Here is a 27,936-nt window from a genome sequence, read left to right as displayed (position 1 = left end):
GTGTGTGTGTGTGTAGGGGGGTCATCCTCCCCGCCCGGCGGCGGCGGCGGCATTTCCATTCAGGCGGCGCTGAGGGAGCCCGGCGCGCCCGGTGCATTGTGGGACTGGGTTGGGAGTCCCGTTCGCGGGAGGAGGCGGAGGGAGGGCGAGGAGCGAGCCGGTAAGAGGGAGACCTGGGGAGGGGGGGGGGCAAGCGGGGAGATTTAAAGGGGAATCCGCCTCCGCCGTTAAACACCCGGCCCTGCACTGGATGGCGGCTTCCCCGCGTTGCGGGGGCCGGCCGGGGCGCACGGGGCATGCCTGGCCCCAGCCCCTGAGCCCGGCCGCGGGGGGGCGGGGGAAGGGGATGCGAGGCGCCGCCGGGGCCGCTTTAAAAAACTCCCGGCGGCGAGGCTGGCAGGCGATGGGTTAAATTTTTCACCCGCCGACATTTTTGCTGCCGCTGGGGCCCGGCGCCGTGGAGTCCCCTGGCCGGGGAGCCTGGCGCGCGCCGCTCCCGGGGAACGTTCCATCCCCTCCCCGCCCTCCCCGGGGCTGCGGCGGCAATGGGGGGCGGCTGCGGCTGCTCGTCTTTAAACGCTGTCCCTGCATCTCTGCTTCCAGCGAAGGGTTAACTCCGCTTCTGCTGACATTTTACCTGCCTCCCCCCGCACTTTTGCTGCTAATAATTTCGTGTGTAAGGGAGAACATTCTCTCCCCTCCCCCCCCGCAAAGATCTGTTTGTAGGAGCCTCCTTTGGGGGGGTTAGAAGGGGATTGCTGTGTGCACGGTTCTTTCCTGTGCACAGCCAGCCAGGCTCCCACACGGCTGCACAAAGAGCAGCAGTAGAGGCCCTTGCTTGCCTTTAAAGGCAGCAGCTTGAAATTTAAGGTGTCCCAGAGCCATGTCTCTCCGCAGCCTTCTGCGCTACACTCCATGGAGAAATGCTCGTTGCAGTTCTTCGCCTTGTAGATGCCCCTCACTTGTGTTGCTATTCCCTGTCCTTGGGTTTATTTTGGGTAGGTATCTGGTCCTGTTCCGCAGTCATTTTTTTCCTCACCACCCTCCAACGTACATTTGTATTTATGGTCAGGGTTGTAGAGTGGCAAGGGTTAAACTCTATCTTCTAATATTTGTCATTGTTTTAAAGTAACAAATATTTGGAGTATATGGGCGATTTGTTCTAATGGGGAGGGTTGTTTATTTTGCAAGTACACTGGATGCTAGAAATGCATGTTTGTGCAGGGTGCCAAAAGTCACATGAAATTGGATCTTGCAAGGTTGCTTCCATGTCAGTGTCCGAAATTATTGCATGCAGCACATTCAGATCTTCACCAAGAAGCCTTTGGTGCTCCTTTCCCTATTGAGGTTTTTAACTAAATAACTTTGTCACTTGTCTAGTTCAACGTTTATTTTTAAAATCAGGGAATATATTTAAGTGCATGTATTAGTGCTCAAGACTATGCAAAAAGTTCTCCTTGTTGTCTTTGGCCTCTAAATCCTTTCCTATAGAAGTGGATAGGGGGTGCTAAGAATACACCAGCGTTTGGGTAAGTGAAGGGAAATGTTTCCCCACTTGGAAAACGCAATTTTTTACAGTTTTTCTGGAAATAAGTAGTTTGAGTTCAAAAATATCTTTCCATTAAAAGCCACTTTTTTCTCCTCCTTCTTTCCACAGGTTGTTTTCTAGTTAGTATCCTCTCTGATTGCTAGTGCCTATTGCCTTGCATTGAAGACAAAAGTTACAAACCAGATGCATTGCTCACCCAAAACACGTTCTTGTATTGAGCGCTTGGATTACTGCCCAAGCTTGGGCTTTTGAAGATTTGTTTTAAATAAGTGACACGCCTCCCAGGGAAGGAGGGAAAACACTGTAAATGGGAGTTCAGTTCCTAATCAGACGTTTTCAGGGACTTTAAAACTTGAATTGCCATTCTATACCATAGTCAATAAAATAACATCCCTGAGAGTTTGTAGAACTTGTTAAGAGGCAGCCTGTTATAAGCACTATACTGGGGGACCCATTTGCATAAGGCTGTAGATAAATTTTTTTGAATGGTACCAAACATACAGAATAGAGGCCAGTAGTGGTGCTGAACTTTTCAGCTTAACCCAGTATCAACATGATCAGCAGGCACTCAGTGCTGCATGTTGAACCCTTGTGATAGGCATGACATTTGCTTTCTAAGACGCTACTGCATGTAGGTCACTTTAAATAATTCCAGAAAAGCTTTTTCTTCAAGGAAGATAAATTGCACCATATCACCACCATTCCTGTTTAGAAGTTAAACGCTTCAGTTAGGCCTCTTATTAGCTTTGGAGTGTGCTGTATGTCTGACTCAGAGTGGAAAAAGACTTCTAAAATTAGACGTGCATTGTTAAGAATTTTATTAAATAAATTTCATCAGTGTCTTTTTACATTAACTTTCTAATGGGCGGTTTACTCTGATTAAGTATGTTCAGTTCCAAAAAAAGTCCTGAGAGGCATGAACTCTGTTTCTTTTGAACAGCTTTAGTGTATGAACATCATAAAATATGCTTTTAGAGGAAATATCCTAATTAAATGTTTTCCTTTCTTAATGCTTTATATTACTAGCACATAGGTCTCCTAGGGAAAATATACCACTGGTGTGAACAGGTGTATTTCTGTTGACTCCAAATGAGTTGTACCCTCTTAAACCAGAACTGAACTTGCCCCATTGTTTGAAAGGTGTCATTTGAAATAAAGAGGCTATTGCCTAAGGTTCTGATCTTTCAATGAGCTTAAGCTTTGTCTACACTATGCACCTTTTAGCGACGCCCGTGCCACTAAAAGGCGCGCAGTGTAGCTGCTGTTTGTCAGCAGGAGAGAGCTCTCCCACCAACAAAAACTTCCCCCAACAAGTGTCAGCAGCTTTATCGGCAGGAGAGTGCTCCTGCCGACAAAGCGCTGTTCACACCGGCGCTTTTTGTCGGTAAAACTTTTGCCATTTGGGATATGCGTGTGTGTTTGTTTCTTTAAACACCCCAAACGACAAAAGTTTTGCTGAAGTTCCATTGTATACAAAGCCTTAGTGTACAAAGACCCCGGGCCTGAGCATATTGCAGGATCAGGGCCTAAGGCTCCTCTTGGGGGTTGTTCCCACTAACGCAAACTAACGCTTATTTATATATATATATATCTCTGTTAAGTGAGGTCTGCGGACTTTTTTTTTTTTTTTTTAAATTAAACACTGGTGTGGCATAACTAGGGGAAAAGTCATATCACTCCTCTGACTGGCCTGACAGTGTTATAGTTTAAATGTCAGAAGATGGAAGAGGAACCATTCCTTTGTAGCCTCAGGAAACTTATCTTGTGGGATATGCCCTCCTATTGTGACAGATGATGTCTGCTCAATGCTTTGCTTTGCTTTACTTATTTAAAAAAAAAAAAAAGAGGAAAAAAACCAAAAAGATCCCTCCCAAAAACCATTAATATTTTGATATATATTATTTACAGTACATACACTAATTTGTTGTCTTGTAGGTTCTAAGAATTTTCTAATGTTCCCAATTTTTCTAACTAGGTTGATCAGCAGAGAAACCAACAGATACGTTTGCTCAAGGTGGGGGGGAAGGTAGCACTCAGAACCATGTCTGTTCGGGAGTCCTTTAACCCAGAAACTTACGAACTGGACAAGAGCTTCCGACTGACTCGATTCACTGAACTTAAAGGCACAGGCTGTAAAGTGCCTCAGGATGTTTTACAGAAACTGCTTGAGTCCCTACAAGAAAACCATTTTCAAGAAGATGAACAGTTTCTGGGAGCAGTTATGCCCAGGTTGGGTGAGTGTTTGTTTCTCTAGTAACAAATGATACTGCTGTTTCCCTGTTTCATAAACAGTAGATCAAGTTAGCTGTTAGCCTATTCATTTATTAGCTTGCTAATTTATTTTAAAATTAAGGTGTTCGATGCATATACATTAACATAATAGGGATTGTGTCCAGAAATGTGAAGGATAAACCTGCAGTTGTCATCTTGCTGTACAAGAATAATAATTTTGTACTGCAATTATTAATATCCTTTCTGCAAAGCATTTAACTATGAAGGGGAAAAAAGGAGCTATGAAATGACTCTAAAAGTATATAGAGAGAGTTCTTATAATATAAGAAGAACAATAGTCTTTTTCACTAATAGTCTGTACATGAATTATGTGGATGTTCAGTAACCAAAATAGTAACAATTGATTTCTAAAAACAAATGTATCCATTTTAGTATTTCCTCAGTGAATGCAAAATAGTCATAGTACTGTTTCAGAATTATCTATATAGTTTTGGGGTTTCCCCCTAAAATATTGAACAGTTTATTTTCTGACTTAAAGTGAAACAGAATTGATTGTAAATAATTATCCAGCTCCCAAATCCAGCCTCCCTTCATTTCTAAATTGAATCCACCGTTGTGAGCCAAAAGGGAAGGGGAAAAAAATCAGTCTTTCAGTTCTCCCATTGTGTCATGTTCTTTATAACTTTTCTGTTCTCCCTGTAGAGGTTTTATGGGAAAGGCTGTCTCTACAAGACCTATATGGCTCTTGCCAGATTTGCTTTCTCTTTGGTATTTGCATAGTGATGCAAGGAGAACAGAAAAGTAACCTGCAAAAGCAACCTTCACAGGGAACAGGGTGCATGTGGGTATATTGATACCAGCTACAGTTCCTAATATTGATATAGATAAATTAGTCAAGACAAAATGTTTAATGACAGGTTTTTAATTCAGTTCATCTGTTTATTTAGCCCTGTGTATTTAATCTCTTCTCCACAGTGCAAATTTTAGAAATTCTTCCACTTCAGGCTTATCAACTTAGTTATTTGTTTTTGAAAATATTTTACTATTATTTAATCTGGCATACAGTGAGCTCACTTTAAACAATTTTAATGTAACTAGATAACACTTATTAGACTAACAGGTCACAACACGGTTTTCCCAAAGAGGGCAGAATCAGTGAAAATCAGTAGAAAGCCAGTGTTCCCACTTAAACAAGGGCAATCTTTGTATGAAATATATCTATGAAGTAATTGTGTGTGAGGCTCAGTGGCAATATAATTTAAGAGGACCCATGATAAGGGACACTGATCTCATTCTGGCCCAAAATTTAATGTTTGTGTGGCACCTTTGTTTAAATAATAGAAATGTTTTCATGAGTTTAAAAAAAAAAAAAGAGTGCTCGTTTAATTGGATTTAATTAGTCCTCTGCAGTTTTTCAACCCGCTGTTGTTTCATGAGAGCTAGAAAGCAAAACTGGCTCTAAACAACAATGAAACTGCTAGTTGAGTTTTTATTGTTCAGCCTTATGAATGGGCAACAATAAATGGGGGGAGAGAAAATAAGTTAAAAGCTGGAAGGAATTTTCAAAACTTAGTTTTCTCACCTGTGTTATTAATAGACTTACTAAGTCTTTTTAAAATGTGCTTTAAGATGAATATCCCTTTAACAAATGCATCAATGCATTTGGCAGGATTTCTTTTGATGTTTTGTGCTTTATAAGAAGGCCAGTGACTTCCTTATCCATGTGTATGGATGGTACTTCTGAGATGCTGTTCGGAAGGAAAATACCAATAATAGGATTTGCAGAATTGGGCCCTACTCCCGCAAGTAGTTATGACTCACTCAGAGTAGTCCCAAATGCAGTTCAGAATACTTCCATGAGTAAGAGATTGCCGATTTAGGCACTCAGGCCCTAATCCTGTGAGCTCTTATGTATGGCAGAATCTTTTGCCCCTGTGAAACCCCACTGAGATCAGTAGAGCTTCACACAATTACAGGGGGTCCATGTGCATGAATCAGCTTGCAGAATGAGGGCCTAAGATGTGGACTGCAGCACATTTAGTTGTTTTTTTTTTTTCCAAAGTGGGGAGAGTATATATTGAGGATATATAGCCAACCGCTTCCATCAGAGTGGTTTAGTTTCAACATCTTTCTTGATATGGATTTATTAGGATGGAAGACCAATGGATTACAAAGCTTGTTTACCAAGGAATGTTGCCACACAATCGGTGATCATGTGGGTACCAAAAGCTTTGGTGGCACAGTAAGACTGCCAATAACAGATTTAGACTGAACATCCAGCAAGACTGTCTTGAGGACCTAGCTAGAGATTGATCTGGGCCATGCTTGATCTGCAAGAAGGCTACGTCCCTTTGTGATTTGCCATGATGATTGTGATAAATTATTACTGAAGATTAAAACTACTGTTACAATGTTTTGGCAAGATGGTCCGAGAACAGCCACCTACCAAACTTGAAGTGCACCTGCCAGGTTTCTCCCCAGAATGATATAGTACAGGGCAAGCATTTTCAAAAAAGAAGAAACCCCCATCATAATTAAACTTGCCATACATTATTAAATTGCATTAGATTGTAACTCATGGATGTTTAGCTCTTACATTTATAGCTTTCCCACTTCAGTTTCCTGTCCCATTCTCAAGTTTTTCTTTGTCTTAGTTTCTTTCATTTGTTTAAAATATACCTGCTGTAAGGAACAGAATCGTGATAGTTGCTCCTTTGGCAGTGGCTTGTATTTCATAGGCCTGTTTTACAAATTCCCTTTTATTGAGAATTACAGTCATTTAAGGGATGAATAAATTATTCAGTTGATTGATGGTTTCCTGTCCTTGCAGGAATTGGGATGGACACTTGTGTCATTCCTTTAAGACATGGTGGTTTGTCTTTGGTCCAGACAACAGATTACATTTATCCCATTGTGGATGACCCTTATATGATGGTAAGTTGGCTAAACTTGCAATTACATGTATCGCTGACTTTGATTTGTGCTTTCATTAATCTGAGTTGTCTTTGCTGGTGAGAACTTGCTGTCTTGTACAATCAGCCATTGCACTGGTTGGTTTGTCAGGTTCTGTGTCTCTCAGAGATATGTATGAGACAAAGAAACTTTCATATTTCCACTCCCGTGTCATTCCCATATTTGCCAATGCAATTGCAGCAATGCTTTCTAAAGAGGGGTATGTCAGGAGAACAGCTAAGATTAAAAACAAAGCTGCCCCCTACTGCTGTTCAGTGAGTCACTTTGGTTGGGAAAGTGCTGTTGAGGGAAATGGGGTTCTCTGTGAGGTACTGAGCAAACTGGTTCAGATTAAATAGAAAGCCCCTCTTTTCCTCTGACCTACTCACGGAACCAAATTCCAGTTGGGATGTTTTTTGGGGTTCTCAAATGATTAGATAAAATTGCAGGACTGGAAGAGCCTAAATAATCATACTTAGCAATTATATTGCACTCTTCAACTTCAGAGCTCTTTGCAAAATCACTAGTCTCCCCAACACTTCTTTGTATTGTTTCTACCTTGCAGATGGAGAAATTGATTTTCAGAGAGATTATGGCCCAGATCCTCACGGGTACTTAGGCACCTGACTGTCCAAGGTTATATAGCAAGTCAGTGGCAGAGTGAGGGTTAAAGTCCAGGAACAATAACTGGATTAGGATTCGGGGCTGGTTTCCAGTTTTGTACTCAGATTATTTTACTGCCTCTCTCACAAAAGAGATGCATGTGTTTTTACAGTGCTATGTGCACTGGTGGTGATCTGTATTATACACCAAAAATATTTTAAAAGACCATTATTAAGGTTGCCAAGTCAAGCACTCAAAAGTTAAGAAATACCTGAATTAAGGTTGCTTATGCAACCTTAATACAGCTCCCTTGCACATATGCATTATGCTACAGCTTTAGTAACACGATCACATGCTATTTTTTTCTATAGCACCTCTGCCTCCTTGAGTACACTGGATGGACAGAGCTCAGGCAACCTTAATTTTGACATTTCCTAACTTCTGAGTGCTTGACTTTGCAACCTTGGTAATGTTCTTTAAACGAAGTTTGTGTGTGATTTTCTAGGTTTTTAAAAAATATATACTAAAAAACAAATTCCATCATGTGGCATCATAATGACACGCTTGTGGTTCATCAGCAGAGTTGGAACTTCTAGATCCACCACGCAGACCTCTGCCACTTGAACTAATGGAGTAACTGATATAATAGTAGGTTGTCAAACCTCTGTGTGGACCAGCACTAGAGCGGAATGAGACACACTTTGTCAGTGGATTTCCTAGATATTTGTTGACAGCAGAGGAACAGTGAGACTCTGTAATCTTGGGTTCCATTTCAAGCCCTGGAGGGGGTGGTATCATGTGGGCACTGACTCTTCTGATCATTTCCCCCAAGTTTGACCCCTTCTGTCTCATCCCTTCCAACTGGTCCCAGTTCTGTGTCTTCTCCATGTGATGGGTTGGATCACAGAACCCCCCTTGGGAGCTGCCACCCGATGTGCCAAGACTATTTCTATCCCTGCCTTCCCTGCCAGTTCGGGGCCCCAGCACCCTGTCTTGCTGAGCCAGACGCTCCCGTCTGCTCCAACAAAGACCCAGGGTCTGAATTACTTGCCCCAAAGCTGCAGGTTTACCTGAAAGCAGCTAACAGAAGTGTTCTTGTCTTTAACACTCAGATGCCCAACTCCCAATGGGGTCTAAACCGAAATAAATCCGTTTTACCCTGTATAAAGCTTATCCAGGGTAAACTCATAAATTGTTCGCCCTCTATAATGCCGATAGAGAGAGATGCACAGTTGTTTGCTCCCCCAGGTATTAATACATACTCTGAGTTAATAAGTAAAAAGTGATTTTATTAAATACAGAAAGTAGGATTTAAGTGGTTCCAAGTAGTAACAGACAGAACAAAGTAAGTTACCAAGCAAAATAAAATAAAACGTGCAAATCTATGTCTAATCAAACTGAATACAGATAATTTCACCCTCAGAGATGCTTCAGTAAGTTTTTTCCTCAGACTGGACACTTTCCAGGCCTGTGCACAATTCTTTCCCCTGGTACAACTCTTGTTCCAGCTCAGGTGGTAGCTAGGGGTTCCTCATGATGGCTCCTCCCCCTTTGTTCTGTTCCACCCTTTTATATATCTTTTGCATAAGGCGGGAATCCTTTGTCCCTCTCTGGGTTCCCACCCCACTCCTCAATGGAAAGACACCAGGTTAAAGATGGATTCCAGTTCAGGAGACATGATCACATGTCACTGCAAGACTTCGTTGCCCACTTGCCAGCACACACGTATACAGGAAGACTTACAGGTAAAACACAGCCATCTGCAGACAATTGTCCTGGTTAACGGGAGTCATCAAGATTCCAAACCACTATTAATGGCCCACACTTTGCATAATTACAATAGGCCCTCAGAGTTATATTTCATATTTCTAGTTTCAGGTACAAGAGTGGTACATTTGTACAAATAGGATGATCACACTCAGTAGATTATCAGCTTTGTAATGATACCTTACAGGAGACCTTTTGCATGAAGCATATTCCAGTTACATTATATTCACTCATTAGCATTTTTTTATAAAACCTTATAGACTGCAACGTCACATTCCACTCCTAATTCCTTGTTCCAGTCTAAGGGCTGGTCTTCACTACCCGCCCGGATCGGCGGTAGAAAATCGATCTCTCGGGGATCGATTTATCGCGTCTCGTTGGGACGCGATAATCGATCCCCGAATCGACGCGCGTACTCCACCAGCCCAGGTAGGAGTAAGCGCCATCGACGGGGGAGCCGCGGAGGTTGATTTGCCGCCATCCTCACAGCGGGGTAAGTCCGATCAGATACGTCGAATTCAGCTACGCTATTCCCGTAGCTGAATTTGCGTATCTGAAATTGATTCCCCCCCGTAGTGTAGACGTAGCCTAAGTCTCCGCTCCTCAGACATCTCACCTCAGTCTCCTTGTTCAGCCCATCCTAGCCTCCCCCTATGGCACACTCTGAGTCCCAGTTTTCCCCCTGACTCCCAGTCTTTCCCCTTTCCCACACCCAGTCCCAGTATCCTTGTCCAGCAAATCCCAGTTTTCCCACTCCAAGGCTCCTCAAAATTGGTTTTTCCTCCCATCCCCTCCCTGTCTCCTTGTCCCAGTCTCTCTGCCTGGCTATTCCCAGTTTTCCCATCTGAACCCCAGCTCCTTGTAAGATCTGTATCTCCTCCCCCACCACACACACTGGTTCTGAGTCTGTCTTCTTGTCCAGGTAGCCCCAGTTTCCCTCCTCCCAGCTCCCCCTCCATCTCAATGTTCTCTCCCCCTGCAAGCCAACTGGCTCAAAGTCTCACCTCTCTCCTCTCCCTCCCCTGCAGTCCCAGTCTTACCAGACTCCTTGTCTGAATTTACTCCTTTCCCTCCTGTCTGTATTTGAATCAGTTGGCTTACTCCTCCATGACATCTTGGGGGCACTGAAAGGAGAGACAGGTGCCGTATTCTTAGTTCCGGTGACTGGTCCCACCCCAGCTTGGAGCAACCATTACAGGGAAAAGCCTTATGAGTCCACATAGCCCTGAGTTGAATCATGGGCAGTTGCTCTGTGAGGATAGCACATGATGTGCAGTTTGAGTAATATTAGGAACTGGGAGGGGATAGAGGACAGAATCTTTGGACATTTTAATTGATAAGCTCCCGGAAGTATCTACTGAGCATGTGCAAGCAGTGATTTTTTTTTCTTTTTCTTCCAAGGGCTTATAACTGGGACAAATTTGGGTGGATTTTTCACATGGATAGCAAAAGGCTCATCTCTGACACAAAGGCCACCCCCTGCTGCCAAATTTCAAGCCCTTGCTTCAAAGCATGGGGATGCTAGATCATTTCTAAGTGAAAGTTGCAATAATTTTTTAACATGGACAAAACATTTTTTCATAGTCTTATTTTTGGAAATGGCTGAACCATTTTGGCTGAAATTTTCCAACAACATTCAACCTGAGGCAGATGCGAGGCATGCAGAATTTCAGTCCAAATGGTTATAGTTTGGCAAAGTTCTAAGCAATTGAAAACAGCTCTTCTAAAGGGACATGTTGAGGGGAGCCTTAATAATAGGCGGTGTGTGCTACAAGCCCCGCCTGCAATATAAGAGGCATGTTTTAAGTACAGGAGCAGAAGAGAGCTTTGTTTTCATGAGTTGTCCTTACTCCTAAAAGTAGATCCATTTGTTTCAATGGGACTAATCGTATGGCTAAAGGTTTGCATCCAAGAGCTTGGACACTTATACCCAGGCTAACCACAATTATGAACCTTCTGGTGTTTGCCAATACTGGAGGCAAAGTAAGTGTGTTGCCAAGTTTGTCTCTACCTCAGTTTTCTCAGACTTGAGAACTGCAATTCCTGAGTGTCTCTCCCTGGGGGTTTTGCCTATTGGCAGGGTATTGCATTGCCATTAGACCAGAGAACTGTTGTCATTGTGGTTTTGAAAACCTTATCACTTGTTCTTAAGAGAGCATAAACTAGCAGCTTGCTTGGTAAACACTGAAGATAGTGCTTAATAGTTTGATAATCCCAGTACAGAAAGGAAAATGACATGTTTGAGCCTCCTTAATCATCTACACAAACTAGCATTGGGTCTCCGTGGAGCCATTCAGTGTGCATAGTGAGCAAGCCTTTTAAAATAATTTAAAATACTCAATTATATTCCAGTTTCAGATATATGCAGAGGGCTGCACTAACATCAGTGGGGAGCTCTGTGTGTGTATCTGAAGTTGGATGATGGTCCATTGTGGTCAGATTGTATGCTGTAAAACAGTATGTTCAAAAGATGAGTTGGGCACTTTCTAGCAAAGTTAGAGACACACAACTGGTCCACACTAACCCCCCACTTTGGACTAAGGTACGCAAATTCAGCTACGTTAATAACGTAGCTGAATTCGAAGTACCTTAGTCCGAACTTACTGCGGGTCCAGACGCGGTAGGCAGGCTCCCCCGTCGATGCCGCGTACTCCTCTCGCCGAGCTGGAGTACCGGCGTTGACGGCGAGCACTTCCGGGATCGATTTATCGCATCTAGACAAGACGCGATAAATCGATCCCAGAAGATTGATTGCCTGCCGCCGAACCAGGAAGTAAGTGTAGACGTACCCATGGTCTTTGTTCCAAAGAGCTTGCATTCTAATATAACTCTTACATTGAAGATTTGCACTTTAGTTTAAATATGATTTTTTTTTTAATCTGCTTTCTATCTAGGATTTTTTTTTCTTTGGCCCAAATTGTTGTGCTTAAATATGTGGAGCAGTTATTTTATCATATTAAGGTTTTGGGGGAAATTCCAGAAAAATGGATATTAAAAACATAGGGTCAGATTCTGTTCCATCTCTATAGATGTAAATCCAGATGAACTTTATTACTCCTGAGGGAATTCTGTGCCAAAAATTAAAAATTATGCGCACAATATTTTAAAATTCTGCAAATTTTATTTGTCAATAAATGGGGCTCCAGCATGGCAGTGGGGAGCACAGGCCACTGGTTGCATTGAGGTGGGAGATCACCCTGAAGCCCTGACCTCCCCTGGTACTGGGACTCGGCAGTGAGGCTGCACCTGACCTGACACAGTGCAAGAGCTGGGCCTGCCCCAGAAACACCCCGGGGCCCTCCCGCTTTGTGCCAGGTGTGGGTGGGCAGGCTCAGCCGAGCAGGATCCAAGTGTGGAGGGGCTTAGTGTGGGGAGAGCCAGGTGTGGGGTGAGAGGTTTCTGTGTGGGGCAATCTGGGTGCAGGCAGCTCAGTGGGAGATTTGGATGCACAGGGGTTGTTTGGGGGTTCCGAGTGCAGGGGCAATGGAACTCTGCAGGGGATCCAGGTGAAGGTGGTTGGGGTTCAGCAGGAGGGGTCTGGGTATGGGAAGATGAGACTCGGCGGGGGGTGGGTCTGGATGTGGGGGGGTGCTCACTGTGGAGGGGTCCAAGTGTAGGGGGTAGGGCTTGTCAGGGTGAGGGTTTGATGGGCCTGATTAATGGGTGAGCCCCAGCTGCTGCCAAGGGGACACCACATGCTGGGCTCCCACTCCCCCCCATGATTCCCCTATCCCCTTTTCTTCTCCATCCCCCTCCCCTCACTTCCACATTCTCCTCCCCCTACCCTATTCCATCCCTCTTTCCTCATTTCCCCCAGCCCCTCCCTTACCCAACCCCACTGCAGACACTCACTGTTGCACAGAAAACAGGAATGCTCCCAGCACACAGAAGGGGAGCACAACTGACACTAGGACCCAAGAGGCAGCATTCAGTTGCAGTGTCAGCAGAGCTCAGAGACAGCCTCCTTCAGGTGGGCAGTCCTGCACTTGCAGAATTGGGGGAGGGGCGGGGGCAGTGCACGTAACCCCATGTGGTGTGTGCCCCCCCCCCCATGTCATTTTCTGCAGGGAAGCACAGGAATGGGGGGGGAGGCTGTTTTCTGCGAGTGAGCAGTCACACAGAATCCCCCCAGAAGTACTTTATTAAAGCCTATGGAGTTACCCCAGACCTACACCAATGTAATTGAGAACAGAATTTGGCGTCTGTTGTGGGTTTGGTTGGTTGGTTTTGTTTTGACATCCCTTCCTACTGGGCATGTTCTTTATCAGAGAGCTCAGTGTCTTCAGCTCTGTTCCCTCATCAAGGAGTGCTTGCTATCTCCTCTCTGCTCTTAACATTCTGACAAAAACTGTTTTGTAGGCTAAATAGGCCTTCAGTTAAGTCTGCATAACCGCATTATGTCCTGAGTGATATCGCTGCATTCCCATCAGTAGTTTTGCACAGGTATAACTGATGGGAACTTAGTAAACAATTCTGAGATAATGTAAAATAAGGATTGGAATCCAACTCACTGTCTCATAGCTATGCTGGTTCTGGAGGGCTAACAGAAGTAGAAAGCAATATAAACTTACAGGGCTAGATCCTCAGCTGATGTAAATTGGCATATTATAGCTCCATTGACTTCAGTGGAGGTACGGATTAAGCCAGTTCAGAACTGGGCTCATTGTCATTAAAGAGAGCAGCTCTGATTTAGAGTAGAGGCAGGGAGCAGGTCTGTGGAGTGAGAACATGCCAGTTTTACAACCTCCGAGTATAACCATGTGTTAAAGACTAGGACTGTCCTATTCATGTGAAGTATTATCTGAACGTATGGAAATATTGATCTGGATTTTTTTGTCTTTGTTTCTTTGCAGGGACGTATAGCCTGTGCCAATGTCCTAAGTGACCTTTATGCTATGGGGGTCACAGAATGCGACAACATGTTGATGCTCCTTGGGATCAGTAATAAAATGACAGATAGGGTAAGGTCCATGTTGATTACTGTGAAACAAATGAACCCAAATAACTATACCTGTCACAGTGTGTTACCCTAAATGATCATTTAGCTTTGCAGTACACATGTTAATGTTTTTTTCCTCAAAGTTTTGGGCCTTTTTAAAAAGGGGCTCGGTGGGTGGTCTCATAGGATGCTACACCTAAGAATCAGTCACTTGCATATTGATAGGACTTCTGTGTTTGCTTGCAGACAGGCTGGTCCTGAACAGCTCTTCTCTGGCTGCGCGTTTTCTGCCAGTACTTTAGTTGTCTTCTCCCAAACGGTGTCCCTGTTCCTGCTCAGCCCTGCACAGTAGGGGCCTGAGACAGCTCTTGAATACCATGTTGATAGGTGTGGTATAAGAACTTGTATAGGTACTCTCTGGGGTCTTTTGTGCCAGCTGATGTAATGCTTCCTTTGAAGCACTACTGATTGGGTGCCAAAGAAAGTGAGGTGGATTTTTGGAAAACACCAGCACCTGTGGCAGATGGCAGAGCAGAAAAAGAGCTGCCCTCTTGGAGGAAGAAATGACCTGGGACCCTGTGGGTTGCTCAGCTGGGTGGGATATTGGGAAACAGCGAATAGAGAGCAATCTCTTTTTCAGGGGCCAAGGGCCAAATTCCACGTTTCCCTATGGCACTAACATCCTGTGGGCTGCCCCAGATTAAACAGCAGGATGTTCTGAATTTGCAGAATTTTCTTCAGTCCATAAGGAGCAGAGACTTGGATCTATGCAATCCTTGGTTCATGTCCCAGCTTTTTTAGCTCCTGTGTGACCTTTTGGGGATGTTCCTTCAACATTTTACAAGGAGCTGTGAAACCATGACAGTACTGTATGGAATGTCAGTTGCTGGAGGCTAACTTTTTTTAGGGCTTGATCCAGCTTCTGCTGAATGAGAATCTTGCCCTGGACTTCAGTGGGAGCTGGATTGAGTTCCTAATGCCCTGATCCAGTTGTGAAATGAGTAGACACTGCTTATATGAAACTCTGACCTCTGTACTTTGATCTGTAGGAAAGGGACAAAGTGATGCCTCTAATTATCCAGGGTTTCAAAGATGCAGCAGAAGAGGCAGGAACATCTGTGACTGGTGGCCAAACAGTGTTAAATCCTTGGATTGTTTTAGGAGGAGTGGCCACTACAGTCTGTCAGCCTAATGAATTTATAATGTAAGTTAAATCACTGAACAAAATCGCATGGTGCCATATCAAAGGGTTAAATAAAGGTGTATCTTCCTTTTTAATACCGTATCATGTTCTTTATTTTAATTTCTCCCGATGAATAAAGATGTATTTTCTCAGCATTTGGGTACTCTTGTGATGGATACCTTAGAGATATCTAAGATTTCTGCCAACATCTTTCTTGCACTGGTTTGCTTTTTCAAAAAGAGTGTACAGTATCAGAAATGAAACATTGTGCTCATATATGCTCCTTCAAGAGGCGGATTTAAGTTTTGGAACCTTTAGATCTGAATGATAGTTGGGGATGGATAGCCTGGCTTCTAAAAACTGGTTAGGATGCTGATTTTTTTAAAATGGTATCTGAAGTACCATATTAATGATAGTTAAGAACACAAGAAATGTCACACCAATGCTGTGCTTACAGCTTTCAGGCTATCCGTTATCTTGTATCCAACATTAGCCAATGTTGAATGCTATGGAGGAAGGCATCAACCCTTCCCTGTGTGGAGTATTATGCCATAAGAAGGAATTTCCCCTTGGCCACAGCTGGTGATTCAATGTATGCCTTGAATTATGAGGACTGATAACGTCCTTTGTTTCTTCTGTCCTAATGTACCCAACAACTTAATAGAAAAAACGCATGATCTTATGCAACTGCAGGCACTGTCCTTTATATGAAGACCTTATCTCCTTTTAAATATATTCATAAGCTCTCTGCCTCAATAATATCCTGTGACAATGAAACCCACAGGGTAATTATATGGGGTTTTTCTAAGTTGTATATGTCTTCTAAAAATACGAATTTTACATGCAATGGAATGTATGGTATTGTGAAAATATAATTTCCAACCTAATACTCCTATTCAAGTGTAAATTTCACTCTGTAATTAATATAGGAACACTTTGTTTGCAGGCCAGACAATGCAGTGCCAGGAGATGTGCTTGTGTTGACTAAACCCTTGGGAACGCAAGTGGCTGTAGCTGTCCACCAATGGCTAGATATTGTGAGTAAACCGCTTAGAATGGGGTGAAGTGTCTGTGATATTGCGTGAAGGCCCACAACATTTTGAAATGCTCACTAGTTTAAGTAGTATTTAAGAGGATTGCTGTCTTATCCCTCTCCCCACACCCTGTGTCTGCCTTTTGTGTTTAGATTACAAGTTCTTCCAGGCAGGGGTTGTCTGCTACTCTTTGTTTGTACAATGCCTAGCACAATGGGGTCCATTTTTTGGTGGTCCTTAGGCACTACTGTACTAAACAAGATTAATAACAAAAAAAATGGATCTGGATGCCTGTCGACGAACAAAGCAATGACTTGACATCCTGGGTGAAATACTGGCCCCATTGACTTCAGTAGGGCCAGGATTTCACCCAATGTTCATGGACTTTCTGTATATGGGTACATGGAAATATCTCAACAGTCCATATATTACACTTTGAGTTTAAGAAAATATCAATAGTTGCACTATGTACATGGAAATATTTCCATGTGTTACTTAAGGCAAACATGTAGCTACTGAGCTGAAAAGTGATTGTAAAATTGGCATCTGTTTGTGATTTGGCTCACTGTATGTCTTCAGAATTACCACTGCTTAGTTTGCATTTTAAAAAGATGCGTTTTTACTGTTATGGGGACTGCAGAGCCAATAGGCTGTCAGAAGAGTGAGACAATAGCTAATTTGCCTGGGGTGTCAGCCACTGAATTGCCAGATGAATTCTAATTCCAGAATCTCTGTTGTTAGCAAAAGGGGGGTGGGAAACTAGCTTGATTTTTCCCCCCTATGGAGCCTAGGTTGAGTCTGAAGAATGGGCAGCTAGAACAAACACTTATTTTCTCTTTAAATTTGTAAAAGAAGATCTAAGGTCTGATTTTGCAATCTGCGTAGCTGCAGAGTCCCACCCATGCCAATCAGATCTCAGGATGGCGGGCCTGAGAGAAAATACCTAATGTGAAAGTCATTGGTGGGAAATAAATATGAAACAGCAAGATGACCTTTTTATGGTCTCTTTTCTGACCAAAATCTCACTTATTGACATGTTTCACTGACATACAGACTCACAAATGAAGGCTATTCTGAAGTGCCACATATTTCAAGTACTTCTAATTTTCCTTGACTGTTAACCAAAGCACTTTCTGCTGTGAAAAACAGAGGCAGAAAGGAAATCGATGTATATCTTTAATTGTGAGCAAAAGAAAAATTCTGTTGAGGTTGCACCACCTTTTTTGTTCTTTTTTTAAAAAAGAAGAGAAAACAGAGATTACCCATCATATTTATCTATATATAAAGCTTCTAAAGGGGTATTACTTTATATTATATAAATAGATTCTTTGTACCAGAAAATGCTTTGAAGAGAGACTGCATGGTACAGCAACTCTTGTACAGGGAAGAAAGGAAAGCTTGAATATGGAGATTGATTACAGAGTAAAAAGTGAGCTAAAACATTAAATGTGGTAAAGAAGTAATGAAAGGTTCTTGCAGAGTATAGCTATAGGGATAATGAAGTGGAAGGATGCAGTATTAGGAAATATGAGTGGGCTTTGTGTCATTCATAGGCAAAAATGAAAAGGAAGATTTTAGAGTGAGAGTTGAAGATAGGAAATGATGCAGGGAAGATCTGCAGCCCACATCTGCCTCCTTCAGTTGTGTAGTCGCAGGGAGTGGAGCAAAGATTGAAGAGCATGGAGTGGGATTGCTCTGACTTGCAGATATCTAAGATGGGTCAGTACTTGATTGGGAGAACTTACAAATGAAACTGTGTGCTACAGGAAGGGGTGATGATGATATTGGTAGGTGGAATTCTTTTGAGTCATTACCAAACCAGTGCTCCAGCCTAATGGTAGAGGTAACTGTGCTACTGAAAGTACTCTCCTTCAGATATTGGTTAATACCAATGTCCACTAGTGGTTATTAATGATTGTATAGATCTTCTTATAAGAGTGTTAATCGCAGTGTCCTGACCAGATTCCAGCTTGGATAATTATATTTTCATCTATTCCAATTCTCTCCCTTGGTTTTTCATTGCATACACTTTTCACTTCCAATCTTAAGCCTTTTTTGTAGTGTTGCTCTGAACTGTTTGAAACAAATCAACTGTTAATCTAGATGTAGCATTATTTCCAGTAATGAATTAAGTTATCCCTGTTTACTGAGTATCCATTCATGAAGTGTTTTGGGATTGTTTGGGATGAAAGGCACCATATAAATACAAGTTGTTGTTAGCACATGATGTTAGAAAGGGATGGAATGTGGAGTAAATCTATGAAAACGTTTGGGGAAAAAAGAAGGTAACTTTAAAATGGAGGTGAACCTTACAGGATTATATGATCCCAGCTTGCTTAATGAGAGCATGCTCTCCCCTACAGTGCTCAGAACTGAGGGAACAATGAAAGATCATTTGAAACTCTTGCTGTCAGTCCTGAGGGTTGAACTCTTGGGTACTGGTGGCCCAGGCTTCCTGGTGGAGAGTTCCCAGCTGTGGAATTATTCCCTTTCTTTGTCCAAAAGCGCCTTGGTTTGCTAGATGTTGGGGCATGTTGTAAGGTGCATCTCTTTTAATCCTGCATGAGTTCTATCCGAGGGAGGTATTTAGAGGATAGATTACCCTACTGCATCTACCCACAGAGGGCAGTGTAAAATGTGTACAGCACTTAAATGTTGTATCTAATAAATCTTTAAATACAATGCCCTATGAACTGCAATATCTAGGCACAACAGGGTGATCAAATATAAATGGAGAAACTTGTTTTATATTTCTGCAAATGTAAAGACATATTAGTAAAATATCATTGACTTTAAAATGTTAGCCCTTTAAAAATTAAACTAAACATTCAAGAAGTGGAAGTACATCTTGGATTAAAGTTGCATACATCTGAATGCATTTTAAAACACATATCCACTAAGAAACTAAGAAAATAAACTAAATAAATCATGTCTCTCCTCCCACCAAATAGCCAGAAAAATGGAATAAAATAAAGCTAGTGGTAACTCAAGAAGATGTGGAGTTAGCATACCAGGAGGCAATGATGAACATGGCAAGGCTCAACAGAACAGGTATGAAGAATAAGAATGCCCTAGAGGTCTGGGTTTTTTTGGTTTGGGGTTTGCTTTCCACATTTAATTTCAGCTGTCTGCTGTGGGGAAATAAGCTACATCAGCTCAGCCTCTCATCTTTAATCTGTTCAATGTCCATGAAGCAAGATTAAAAAGACCCCTGTTAATTATATAGCAAAGGCACAAATGGTTCTTGAGATGAATGTTTTCCGGGTGAGTGAAGTAAATAACATGTGAGTTAGAGCAGCGGTTCTCAATTGGGGTTCTGTGGTCCCGTGAGGGGCTGTGAGCTGTTTCAGAGGGTCCATGGGGCCCATGGCTGAAGCCTGGAGCCCCAAGCGCCAGTACTTCCCACAGGACTAAAGCCCAGAGGTGCCGGGCTGAATCCTGGAGCCCTGGTGACCCCCTCAGGGCTGAAGCCCCAAGCCCCTGGGCAAAGTTGGGGGAGCATGGAGGGTGTTGCTCCCCCAAACTGCAGTGCCTTATGCAGAGTGGGGCAGTCCTGGGGTCAACTCCACCCCCCCACACCTCCTCCTGTCCCCCAGCACCCCTAAGGCCCCACCCCCTGGCCAGAGTGGAGGCTGGAAGCTGGAGCTGAGCAATGCAGGGCAGCTGGTGCCATGGAGTGGGCAGCCGCAGCGTTCCCCCATCTCCTGCTGCTGGTGTCTGGGATTGCAGCTGCTCCTCCGCTCCCAGCCCCATTTGACTGCTCACGCAGCCAGTAAGCAGGGGTACCTGGCTCCGGGGCTGGCAGAGCTCTCGGGGAGCAGCAAATGCAGGGGGGCCCCTCCTGGCACACAGCCCCTAACTACCCCTCTCCCTGCACCCTCAGCTACCCCCTTGCTCGCATACAGCCCCTAGCTACCAACAACCCTCATTGCACACAGCCCCTAGCTACCCCCTGCCTGCACCCTGAGCTGTTTTCAAACTTTTTGAGCTAGCATTCCCCCCTCCAAGTCCCCGAGTTTATAATTTTTGGTTGTGTCCTGTCCCCCTCCCCCAGCCCAGACAGGCTGGGTGGCCTGCTGAGGTGAGTCAGGGGGTGGAGATGGCACTCTCTTCCCTGGGCCCTGCCAGGCACAGCTGGTCCAAGCCCCACCGGGCCTTGCTCCTGCAATATGGAAGTCAAATTATGCTTCTACCCAAGGCGCCCTCCGTCTCTCTCTTCCTCCCCCTTCTCTCTCCCCCCCCGTCTCTCTCTTCCTCCCCCCTCTCTCCCCCCCCCCCCCCCCCCCGGCTGGGCCCTGGAATTTTTTATAGAATATTGGGGGGGCCTCAAAAAGAAAAAGATTGAGAACCCCTGAGTTAGAGAATATTTTAAAGGGAAATTGGGGTCTGTACTGCTGCTGCTTTTTTTTCCCCCTCCCCCCCCCCCCCCCCCCATGATGCCTAATGAAGCTCTGAAAGTAGGGGCGGTCAAAAATTTAAATTTAATTTTCACAAAAACTTTTCAAATAAATGATATTTTTCATTTATTTTTAATTCAAAATTTTGTTTCGGGATCTTTCCCTCGTGCCAACCCCCCCCTCCCCATTCTCATTTTCTTGCTTCCCCGTCCCCTCCCTTTTTCCTGCTGGAAAAAGTGGTGTGTCAGTTCTTTCCTTTAGTGTTTAGGGCTTTTTTTTTTTTTTTTGCTTTTTGCTTTTTACCATAGAAATAGCAAGCAGCGTGTCCCTATTTTTTGTTGGACATCTTTTTGGAGGGGGATAGAACTGAATATGGGAGTTTTTAAGCTTTAATTGAGGGTGCTGGGATGCTTAAAAATCTCTTCTCCTCTCACTTTCTCAGATTTTACTTCCCTGGTACTTGCCCTCCCATTCCAAGAAAAAATAGACTAGATGACCTGGATTTCTAATGTAAAAAACCCCTCTCAAATCTTGTTCATACATCAGAAAATGCTTAAAAAGGGCAAAACATTTTTCTCGCTCCCCTTTGTAGGTCACCTTCAACAGCATTTAAATGCTCTTAACTAAAGCTATTGTCCTGCAAGTGGAAGTTCCTTTCTACCGGCCAGGAGCTTGGCAATTACAAATGCCCAAGGATTCCGTGAATGCCTAGGTGGGGAGGCTGGAACATTATGGAGTTGGCTCTGCTTGTCTGTCTCTACTGCCTGACCTGTACATGCTCTCTTCTCTAAGCCCTCGGAATGCAAAGTGCAGGTCTCGTTAAAAGTTCTGAAGTAAATTTTGAAACCAACAAACCAATTCAATCTGAATCTCAACTTTACAGTTAATGGGCCAAGCCAAAACCCGGGGCACTCAACACCTTCATCCCCAAACGTTGGGTAAACTTGGATCTGGCACCATTAGCATGTTTTATTTAACATGCTCATAAATATAATTTAATTCAAAATTATATTTTGCTGTATTTAATTACACTGAAAAAAACACTGTCAAATCAAATGTTTAAAGGGAATCTGCTCAGTACCTGTGAATTTCTGTTGTCCCTATGTTTTAACTGACTTTTCCACTGAAAGATTTGAAGCTTGATGGTTTTTGTTAGAGCAGGGAGGTTAGATATTTATTTTAAAGGTCTGTAACACCATTTTAATTGTCTCTGTCATACTCTGTAAATGTTACTTTCCCTGTTCATTTTTTCTTGTCAAGCTGCTGGACTCATGCACACTTTCAATGCACACGCAGCTACAGATATCACAGGATTTGGAATCCTGGGGCATGCACAGAACCTAGCCAAACAACAACGAAATGAGGTGTCCTTCGTTATCCATAACCTTCCTGTCCTAGCTAAGATGGCTGCAGTTAGCAAAGCATGTGGTAATATGTTTGGCCTCATGCATGGGACCTGTCCTGAGACGTCAGGTGAGTGACTTATTTTTTCCCTTCAGAATTTCACGTTATTCCAAAGGTGTAACTACAAACACCATGTGTTGAGTTCTAAATGGTGTTACCAGACTAGTAAGAGTGTTAGCCATACAGTTGCTCACAATTAACTTTTTCAGCTTGTGAACAAACCACCAAGCTATTTTGAATGTGCCTCTCTCCTCCCTTATCAAATACTGTATTTTAAAAACCTCTTGTGGGGAATATCTGAAACATTTAGCATTTACAATTAGTGATGGTTCTGAATTTCTTTAAATCCTTATTTCTTGTTACAGATCAGTGAATATTTGAATATGTACATAGTTAGCACTGCATTTTCTCAGAAGTAACACTGCCTGCAATGCTACTGCCAATCAAATATGTATTTTGTATTTTTCTTTTATAAATCTGTATGAATTTTAGTACTGGATTGCCAACCCCAGAGACTGAAGCCGTCACTCTATCTAGACAAGCATCAACTATGCAGGTTTATTCCCCCACTGTCCTGTGAATGTGTCGCAAACCTGACCTGGAGATACTATTGCTAGTATTGAGAAAGGAATTCAGTCTCTAAGACCCATTCAATACTTAGTCTCTCTAGAGACTGTCAAGTAAGATGCAGATTGTAGTGATGATTTTGTCATATTTGCATTCGTCTATTAGAAATTAGGCTGATAAAACCAAATTCATTTCACATAAGCCTCTAAACAGCCATCAGGTGGCAACAACTGTTGGTCACTACCGCCTAGAGGTGCATTTGAACTGGAGACCAGGAGGTAAACAGCTCTGTATCTTGTTAATCTCCTGGTCATACAGCCTCTCAGAATAAGAGCTCTGTTCTTCTCCTTGACGTTTCTCTCGCTACCTCATTTTTCCTCTTGGTCTCCCCTTGTTTCTTTACTCTCTCTTTACTTTTTGTCACCTCTCCTCTTCACCCTCTGCATCTCTTGTCTCTCTTCTCTCCAAAAGTATTATTCAAGTTCTCTGCAGAAAGAGGGCCCCTGAAAGCAAAACATAGTCTGAAGATCTGGAAAGAGGTATCGCAATGAGAGCTATAAACTTTCCCCTAGTGAATATGCAACTTACTGTAATATGTTCAATTGTTCTTTAGCCATAGGTGTTTAAAGAGAAGCTCTGTCCTGGGGAGACTTTGTGGCTCAGATGCTTAGGATATGGAATATGATCCCTTTCAAGAGTTCAAATCCAGACCCAGTCAGTACAGATGAAAAATATTATGTGGTGGCTGTCTGGGGACTTACATGAATGTGTTTGCTAGTCGTAGGCTGGGTCTACACTACAGCTGGGGTCCGACCTAAGATACGCAACTTCAGCTACGTGAATACCGTAGCTGAAGTTGCGTATTTTAGGTCGGCTTACCTGACGGTGAGGACGCGGGAAAGTCGACCGCTGCCGCCGACTCCGCTGCCGCCTCTTGCCGAGGTGGATTTCGGGAGTCGACGGCAGAGCGATCAGGGATCGATTTTACCGCGTCTTCACTAGACGCGGTAAGTCGATCCCTGATAGACCGATTGCTACCCGCCGGATCGGCGGGTAGTGAAGACGTAGCCTGAGTCCCATTCTTGGTGGACAGATATCTGCATAACAAACACCACCTCAGATGGGACTAATTGCCACCTTAGTTAGCAGTTGCAGAGAGGCCAAACACTGCCTGGGAACAGAGACTGAACTGAACTACCTTACTGTTTGAGGCTCTTCCCTCATGAGTAAGAGGCTGTGGTATAGCACTGTGCAGAAACTTGCACTGGTATATCCTGGCCCTTGCGCTATCCCTGCTCCGTGAATAGAGCACTTCAGTCTTGGGGCTGTCCATCCCACACCTGGGGCCAGCACTGTCTTTTCCTAGAAAAGATGAAGCTCTGGGAAACAAATTAGATGATTCATAAGGAAGGTGTGTCTCTTAAACTCTGTTGTGAATTCCTTTCAATTGGCTTCTCCACAATTATTTACATTCAGTGTAGATGTGGATGGATGTTGCTTGAATACCTCTCGCCAGTTTTACAGGTATTTATGGACTTGGATTTGACAGGTGTTACAGAACATGTGAGTTGGACTTTATGGATATTTATAGCATTTCCTGTATTTACTTGCAGGATAATTGGAGCAGTTACCCATTGTTTTCTTAAATTTCCTGAAATATTACATCTGTAGCTTCATATTTTGCAAACAGGTTTTTGTAGCAGAGTACAGCAAAGGATGGAAAGCACTCATAACCATTGTTTCTTGAGTATGCACCAATACCAGTGTTAGGGTGACAAAACTTTAATAACCAATAGTAGACTCTACATTAGGAGTTGGAGATGTATACCTGGTGATGTATACATGGGGTGGTGGTGTTCAGATGAGAACTGTTTTCAGTGGAAACTTGCAAATAGCCTCAATTTATGACATTTCTCTTTCTAAAGATCATAAGGCAGATTTATCATTGGCATATTATAGCAGGATAGGCAACTAGCAGGAGGGGCTGAGGGGGAAAATTGATAAGTGCAGGTTACTTCCTTGCACCTTTATTAATCATTTGTCCTGCTATACTTCCCACCACTCCTCCCTTTTGTCCAATTGGTATGCAAGTTGTTCACTGAATGCCAAATGCAAGTTATGTTGTTTTATTATTTAAACTTATTCTCTGACCCATTTGCATCACCAATGAAGTCACTGTTGAATTTGAACCAGAGACTTCCATGGGAATAGCACTTGCTTCCCCAGGGGTTAATTTGGCCCATTATGTTTGGAGTAGTTTACACATCATGGTGTTTTTTGCCTTTCTGCTTTTGTTGCTTTTGATTAAAGATAGGCACAGGGGAGTGAATATCTTCAAATGCCTGGGAGATGTAGGTGTTTTCATGTGTAGCAGACATAGTGAGTCCACACATAGCACCTAGAAATAATGTTTATATATATTATTTTTAATTACCATTACTGTTGAAAAGCTGCTTCTTCTGCAGCCTTAAATTAAAGATAGTTTCTGTTTCATGTAATTTCTTTCCCTTCTTGCCTATATGGGAAGAGCATGTTGTACATGAAGATACTCAGTATGCACAAAAAAAATCTAAAGTCCATGGCATGCTAGTAGCCTGCAGCTATACCCCTATAAGCTGTGATCCATAAGATTTTACAAGATGAGTAGGATTGTCACACTTTTACAAGAGTTCAAAGAAACTCCTGTGTACTGCTGGAATTTTTGTGGGTGATTCAGTAGATGGTGCTCTTCTCCCAGAGACTCTTCTAAATCAGTGACCTGCTATGATGATAGTGGGCACTGTGCTGCTGGATGTGCCATCCTAGATTAGATGTAAGACCCAAAGTCTTTACTATTTCTGGTCACTTAAGATACTGTGGCACTTTTCATAAGAGTAGGAGTGCCCTGGCTAAATTCTTCAGGGACTATCCATTTTCTGTACCAGAGGGTTGTGAGAGATTGCTATGTATCAAATGCGGTAGTTGTTTTAACATATCAATTCCTATATGTCTCTTTCCTACCATCAGGTGCTGTGAGGTTTGATTAGTAAACTCAACTTATTTACAGATCTTTTTATGGCACTTATTGCCGTAGTATCTGATCATTTCACATACACTATTAGATTTGTCTTCACAACAGCACTATGAGGTGGGAGGTATTTTCAGCTTTTTACACATAAGAAACAGGTGCAGAGAGATTAATTACTCTGCCCAAGGTCCCACAGGAAGAACCCAGATCTCAAAAAATCCATTCCAGTACCTTTCAATGCCCTGAAAAAGGATGGTCTTGCAAGTAATAGTTGGAAGAAAGGGGTTGAAGAAGTACCACAGTATTCCTATTTTTCCTAAGTGAATGTAAAATATGCTGTTTTCATTAGCAAACAATATTATTTTCAATCAGTAATGAGCGTGTGGGAGAGGGTTTTGTGGAGAAGACTGTATATTTGAAAACGCTATTCACATAAGCAGCCCTACTAAAATCAGAGAGACTAACTGAGCAAGACTTGTAGGGTCAGACCTAGACATAACTTTGGGTCACATTTTGACACCTTTACTCACCTTGAACAGCACCTTACTCTGTGAAAAGTTCCAGTGAACTCAGTGGAACTATTAGAGGATTAAGGTGCTATGCACATGGGAGTCAGGGTATTAGAATAGGGCCCTTTATTCATCATAATGATTATATGTGAATTTTTAGCAGGGACGAGTTGCAATATTTGTTATAGTTTTGCAATGCCTTTGTTGTGTTTCAATATATCTTTTGTTGTCCTTAGCATGTTGCTTTTTCCCTAACTTTTGCAGTGCTTATTTGGTTACACATTATTTGTTAAATTTATAGTTATAGTAAGTTTAATGTTTCACAGTGACAGCAGAAAGGCCTCCACCAAATCATCTTCTGCTGTCCTTATTCTGTCAGAGAACCTATGAAGGAAGCCAAGAAGAGTTTGCCTGTATAGGGGCTGCAGGGTCAGGTTCTAAATGTTTTGATGTTGAAATGCAACCAAAAGTTAATGTGCTGATCCTTTTTCTTTGCAGGAGGTCTCCTTATTTGTTTACCACGTGAACAGGCAGCACGTTTCTGCGCCGAGATCAAATCTCCAAAATACGGCGAGGGTCACCAAGCATGGATTATTGGGATTGTAGAGAAGGGCAATCGTACTGCCAGAATAATAGATAAACCACGAATCATTGAAGTTGCACCACAAGTGGCCACTCAAAATGTGAACCCGACACCTGGTGCCACTTCTTAATCTAGATAAAATAGCTATTTGTTTTGTTTTTAAATAGATCTATTCCTTTATCATCCTACAATTTAAAGAACTGTAAAAAGAAAAAAAAAACTTCATTGTGTCTGCACATCTGATGGCCTTAGGTCAGTTTGAGTGGATACAATTAATAAAATAAAATCCATTGCCTTTTTTTCCTGTTACATTAACTGAAGATGCACCTAATCTTGAGGCAGCTTCTGAGTTGAGAATTATATTGTTATCCAATACTGTTGATTCATTTTGAATCTTTAGACACTTATCTCTTGCCGCATAGGCTCTTTTTAAAGGTGCTTTCACGTAGCACAGACATTACCAGTAGTAGTGTCAAATAGCAGTGTGTGTCCTTTCATTATATGTATATTTATCATTGTCTAATTTTGGATGCCTTGAATGATATTCTGGAAAGGCAGTAAATTGATAGGTGACACAGTGGGTATACTCAAGTAGTAAGAGGGTTGCATGATTACATTCAATCTTTGATTTGTAAAGTTTAGTTTTACTCGACAGCATCTACAACCCTGGACATTGCTTGGTAGCACACTCTGTTAAACAAGCAAGTGCTAACTTTGCATGGAAAGCACTTCATAGTTGAAGGAGGAATTTTAATTTCATTATTTGTAGACCTGACAATATTTACTGTATTATCAATAATTGTTTTCTTTATTGATAGTAAGGAAAAAATAATAATTGCTCAGTTTTGCAACGTGATTGGATGTGCTATAGTGCAACAAAGGAATTGCAGACCAAAAGGAGTTTTCTGTATAATATTCATTTACAATTCACTATATAATTAACTACACAAATAATTTTTAAATATAATCACTTTAAAAACAAACCTCTGTTCTGTGGATGGTAGTGTTTAATACATTTTACATTTTGTATAGTGATTACAAGCCTTTTTTTGTTTCTTTAAAATCAGCAGCTGTTTAGTATATTTTTAGTATTTTTGTTCTTTGCTCAAATACCTTTTGTGAACGCTTCTGTGATCTGTTTAAAATCTACATTGCCAACTTTGCAGCTTGAACTTAAGCTTGTTATTCAAATAAATATTTAATTTTTTTT

General features: G+C 42.5%; 1 protein-coding gene across 3 annotated transcripts; it reads left to right on the top strand.

The window, feature by feature from the left end:
• Positions 1 to 63: 63 nt before the first annotated feature.
• SEPHS1 (selenophosphate synthetase 1) lies at positions 64 to 27,936 on the top strand. Of its 3 annotated transcripts, none has more exons than XM_024212519.1 (9): positions 64 to 160; positions 3,525 to 3,783; positions 6,612 to 6,715; positions 13,957 to 14,064; positions 15,092 to 15,246; positions 16,172 to 16,262; positions 19,211 to 19,310; positions 21,917 to 22,129; positions 26,642 to 27,936. In XM_024212519.1, exons 2-9 carry the CDS (start codon positions 3,591 to 3,593, stop codon positions 26,854 to 26,856), a joined length of 1,179 nt encoding a protein of 392 aa, XP_024068287.1. In that variant the 5' UTR covers positions 64 to 160; positions 3,525 to 3,590; the 3' UTR covers positions 26,857 to 27,936. The 3 variants fall into 3 exon arrangements, with proteins under 3 accessions (XP_024068287.1, XP_024068286.1, XP_024068285.1); XM_024212518.3 differs by lacking the exon at positions 64 to 160 and adding an exon at positions 393 to 998 and having other exon boundaries at positions 21,953 to 22,129; XM_024212517.3 differs by lacking the exon at positions 64 to 160 and adding an exon at positions 395 to 998.

Source organism: Terrapene carolina, unplaced genomic scaffold (assembly GCF_002925995.2).
Source record: "Terrapene carolina triunguis isolate 2854851 unplaced genomic scaffold, T_m_triunguis-2.0 Scaffold68, whole genome shotgun sequence".
Lineage (NCBI taxonomy): Eukaryota > Metazoa > Chordata > Testudines > Emydidae > Terrapene > Terrapene triunguis.
Note: the sequence above shows the minus strand (reverse complement) of the source record. Positions and strands in the feature narration are given on the sequence as shown.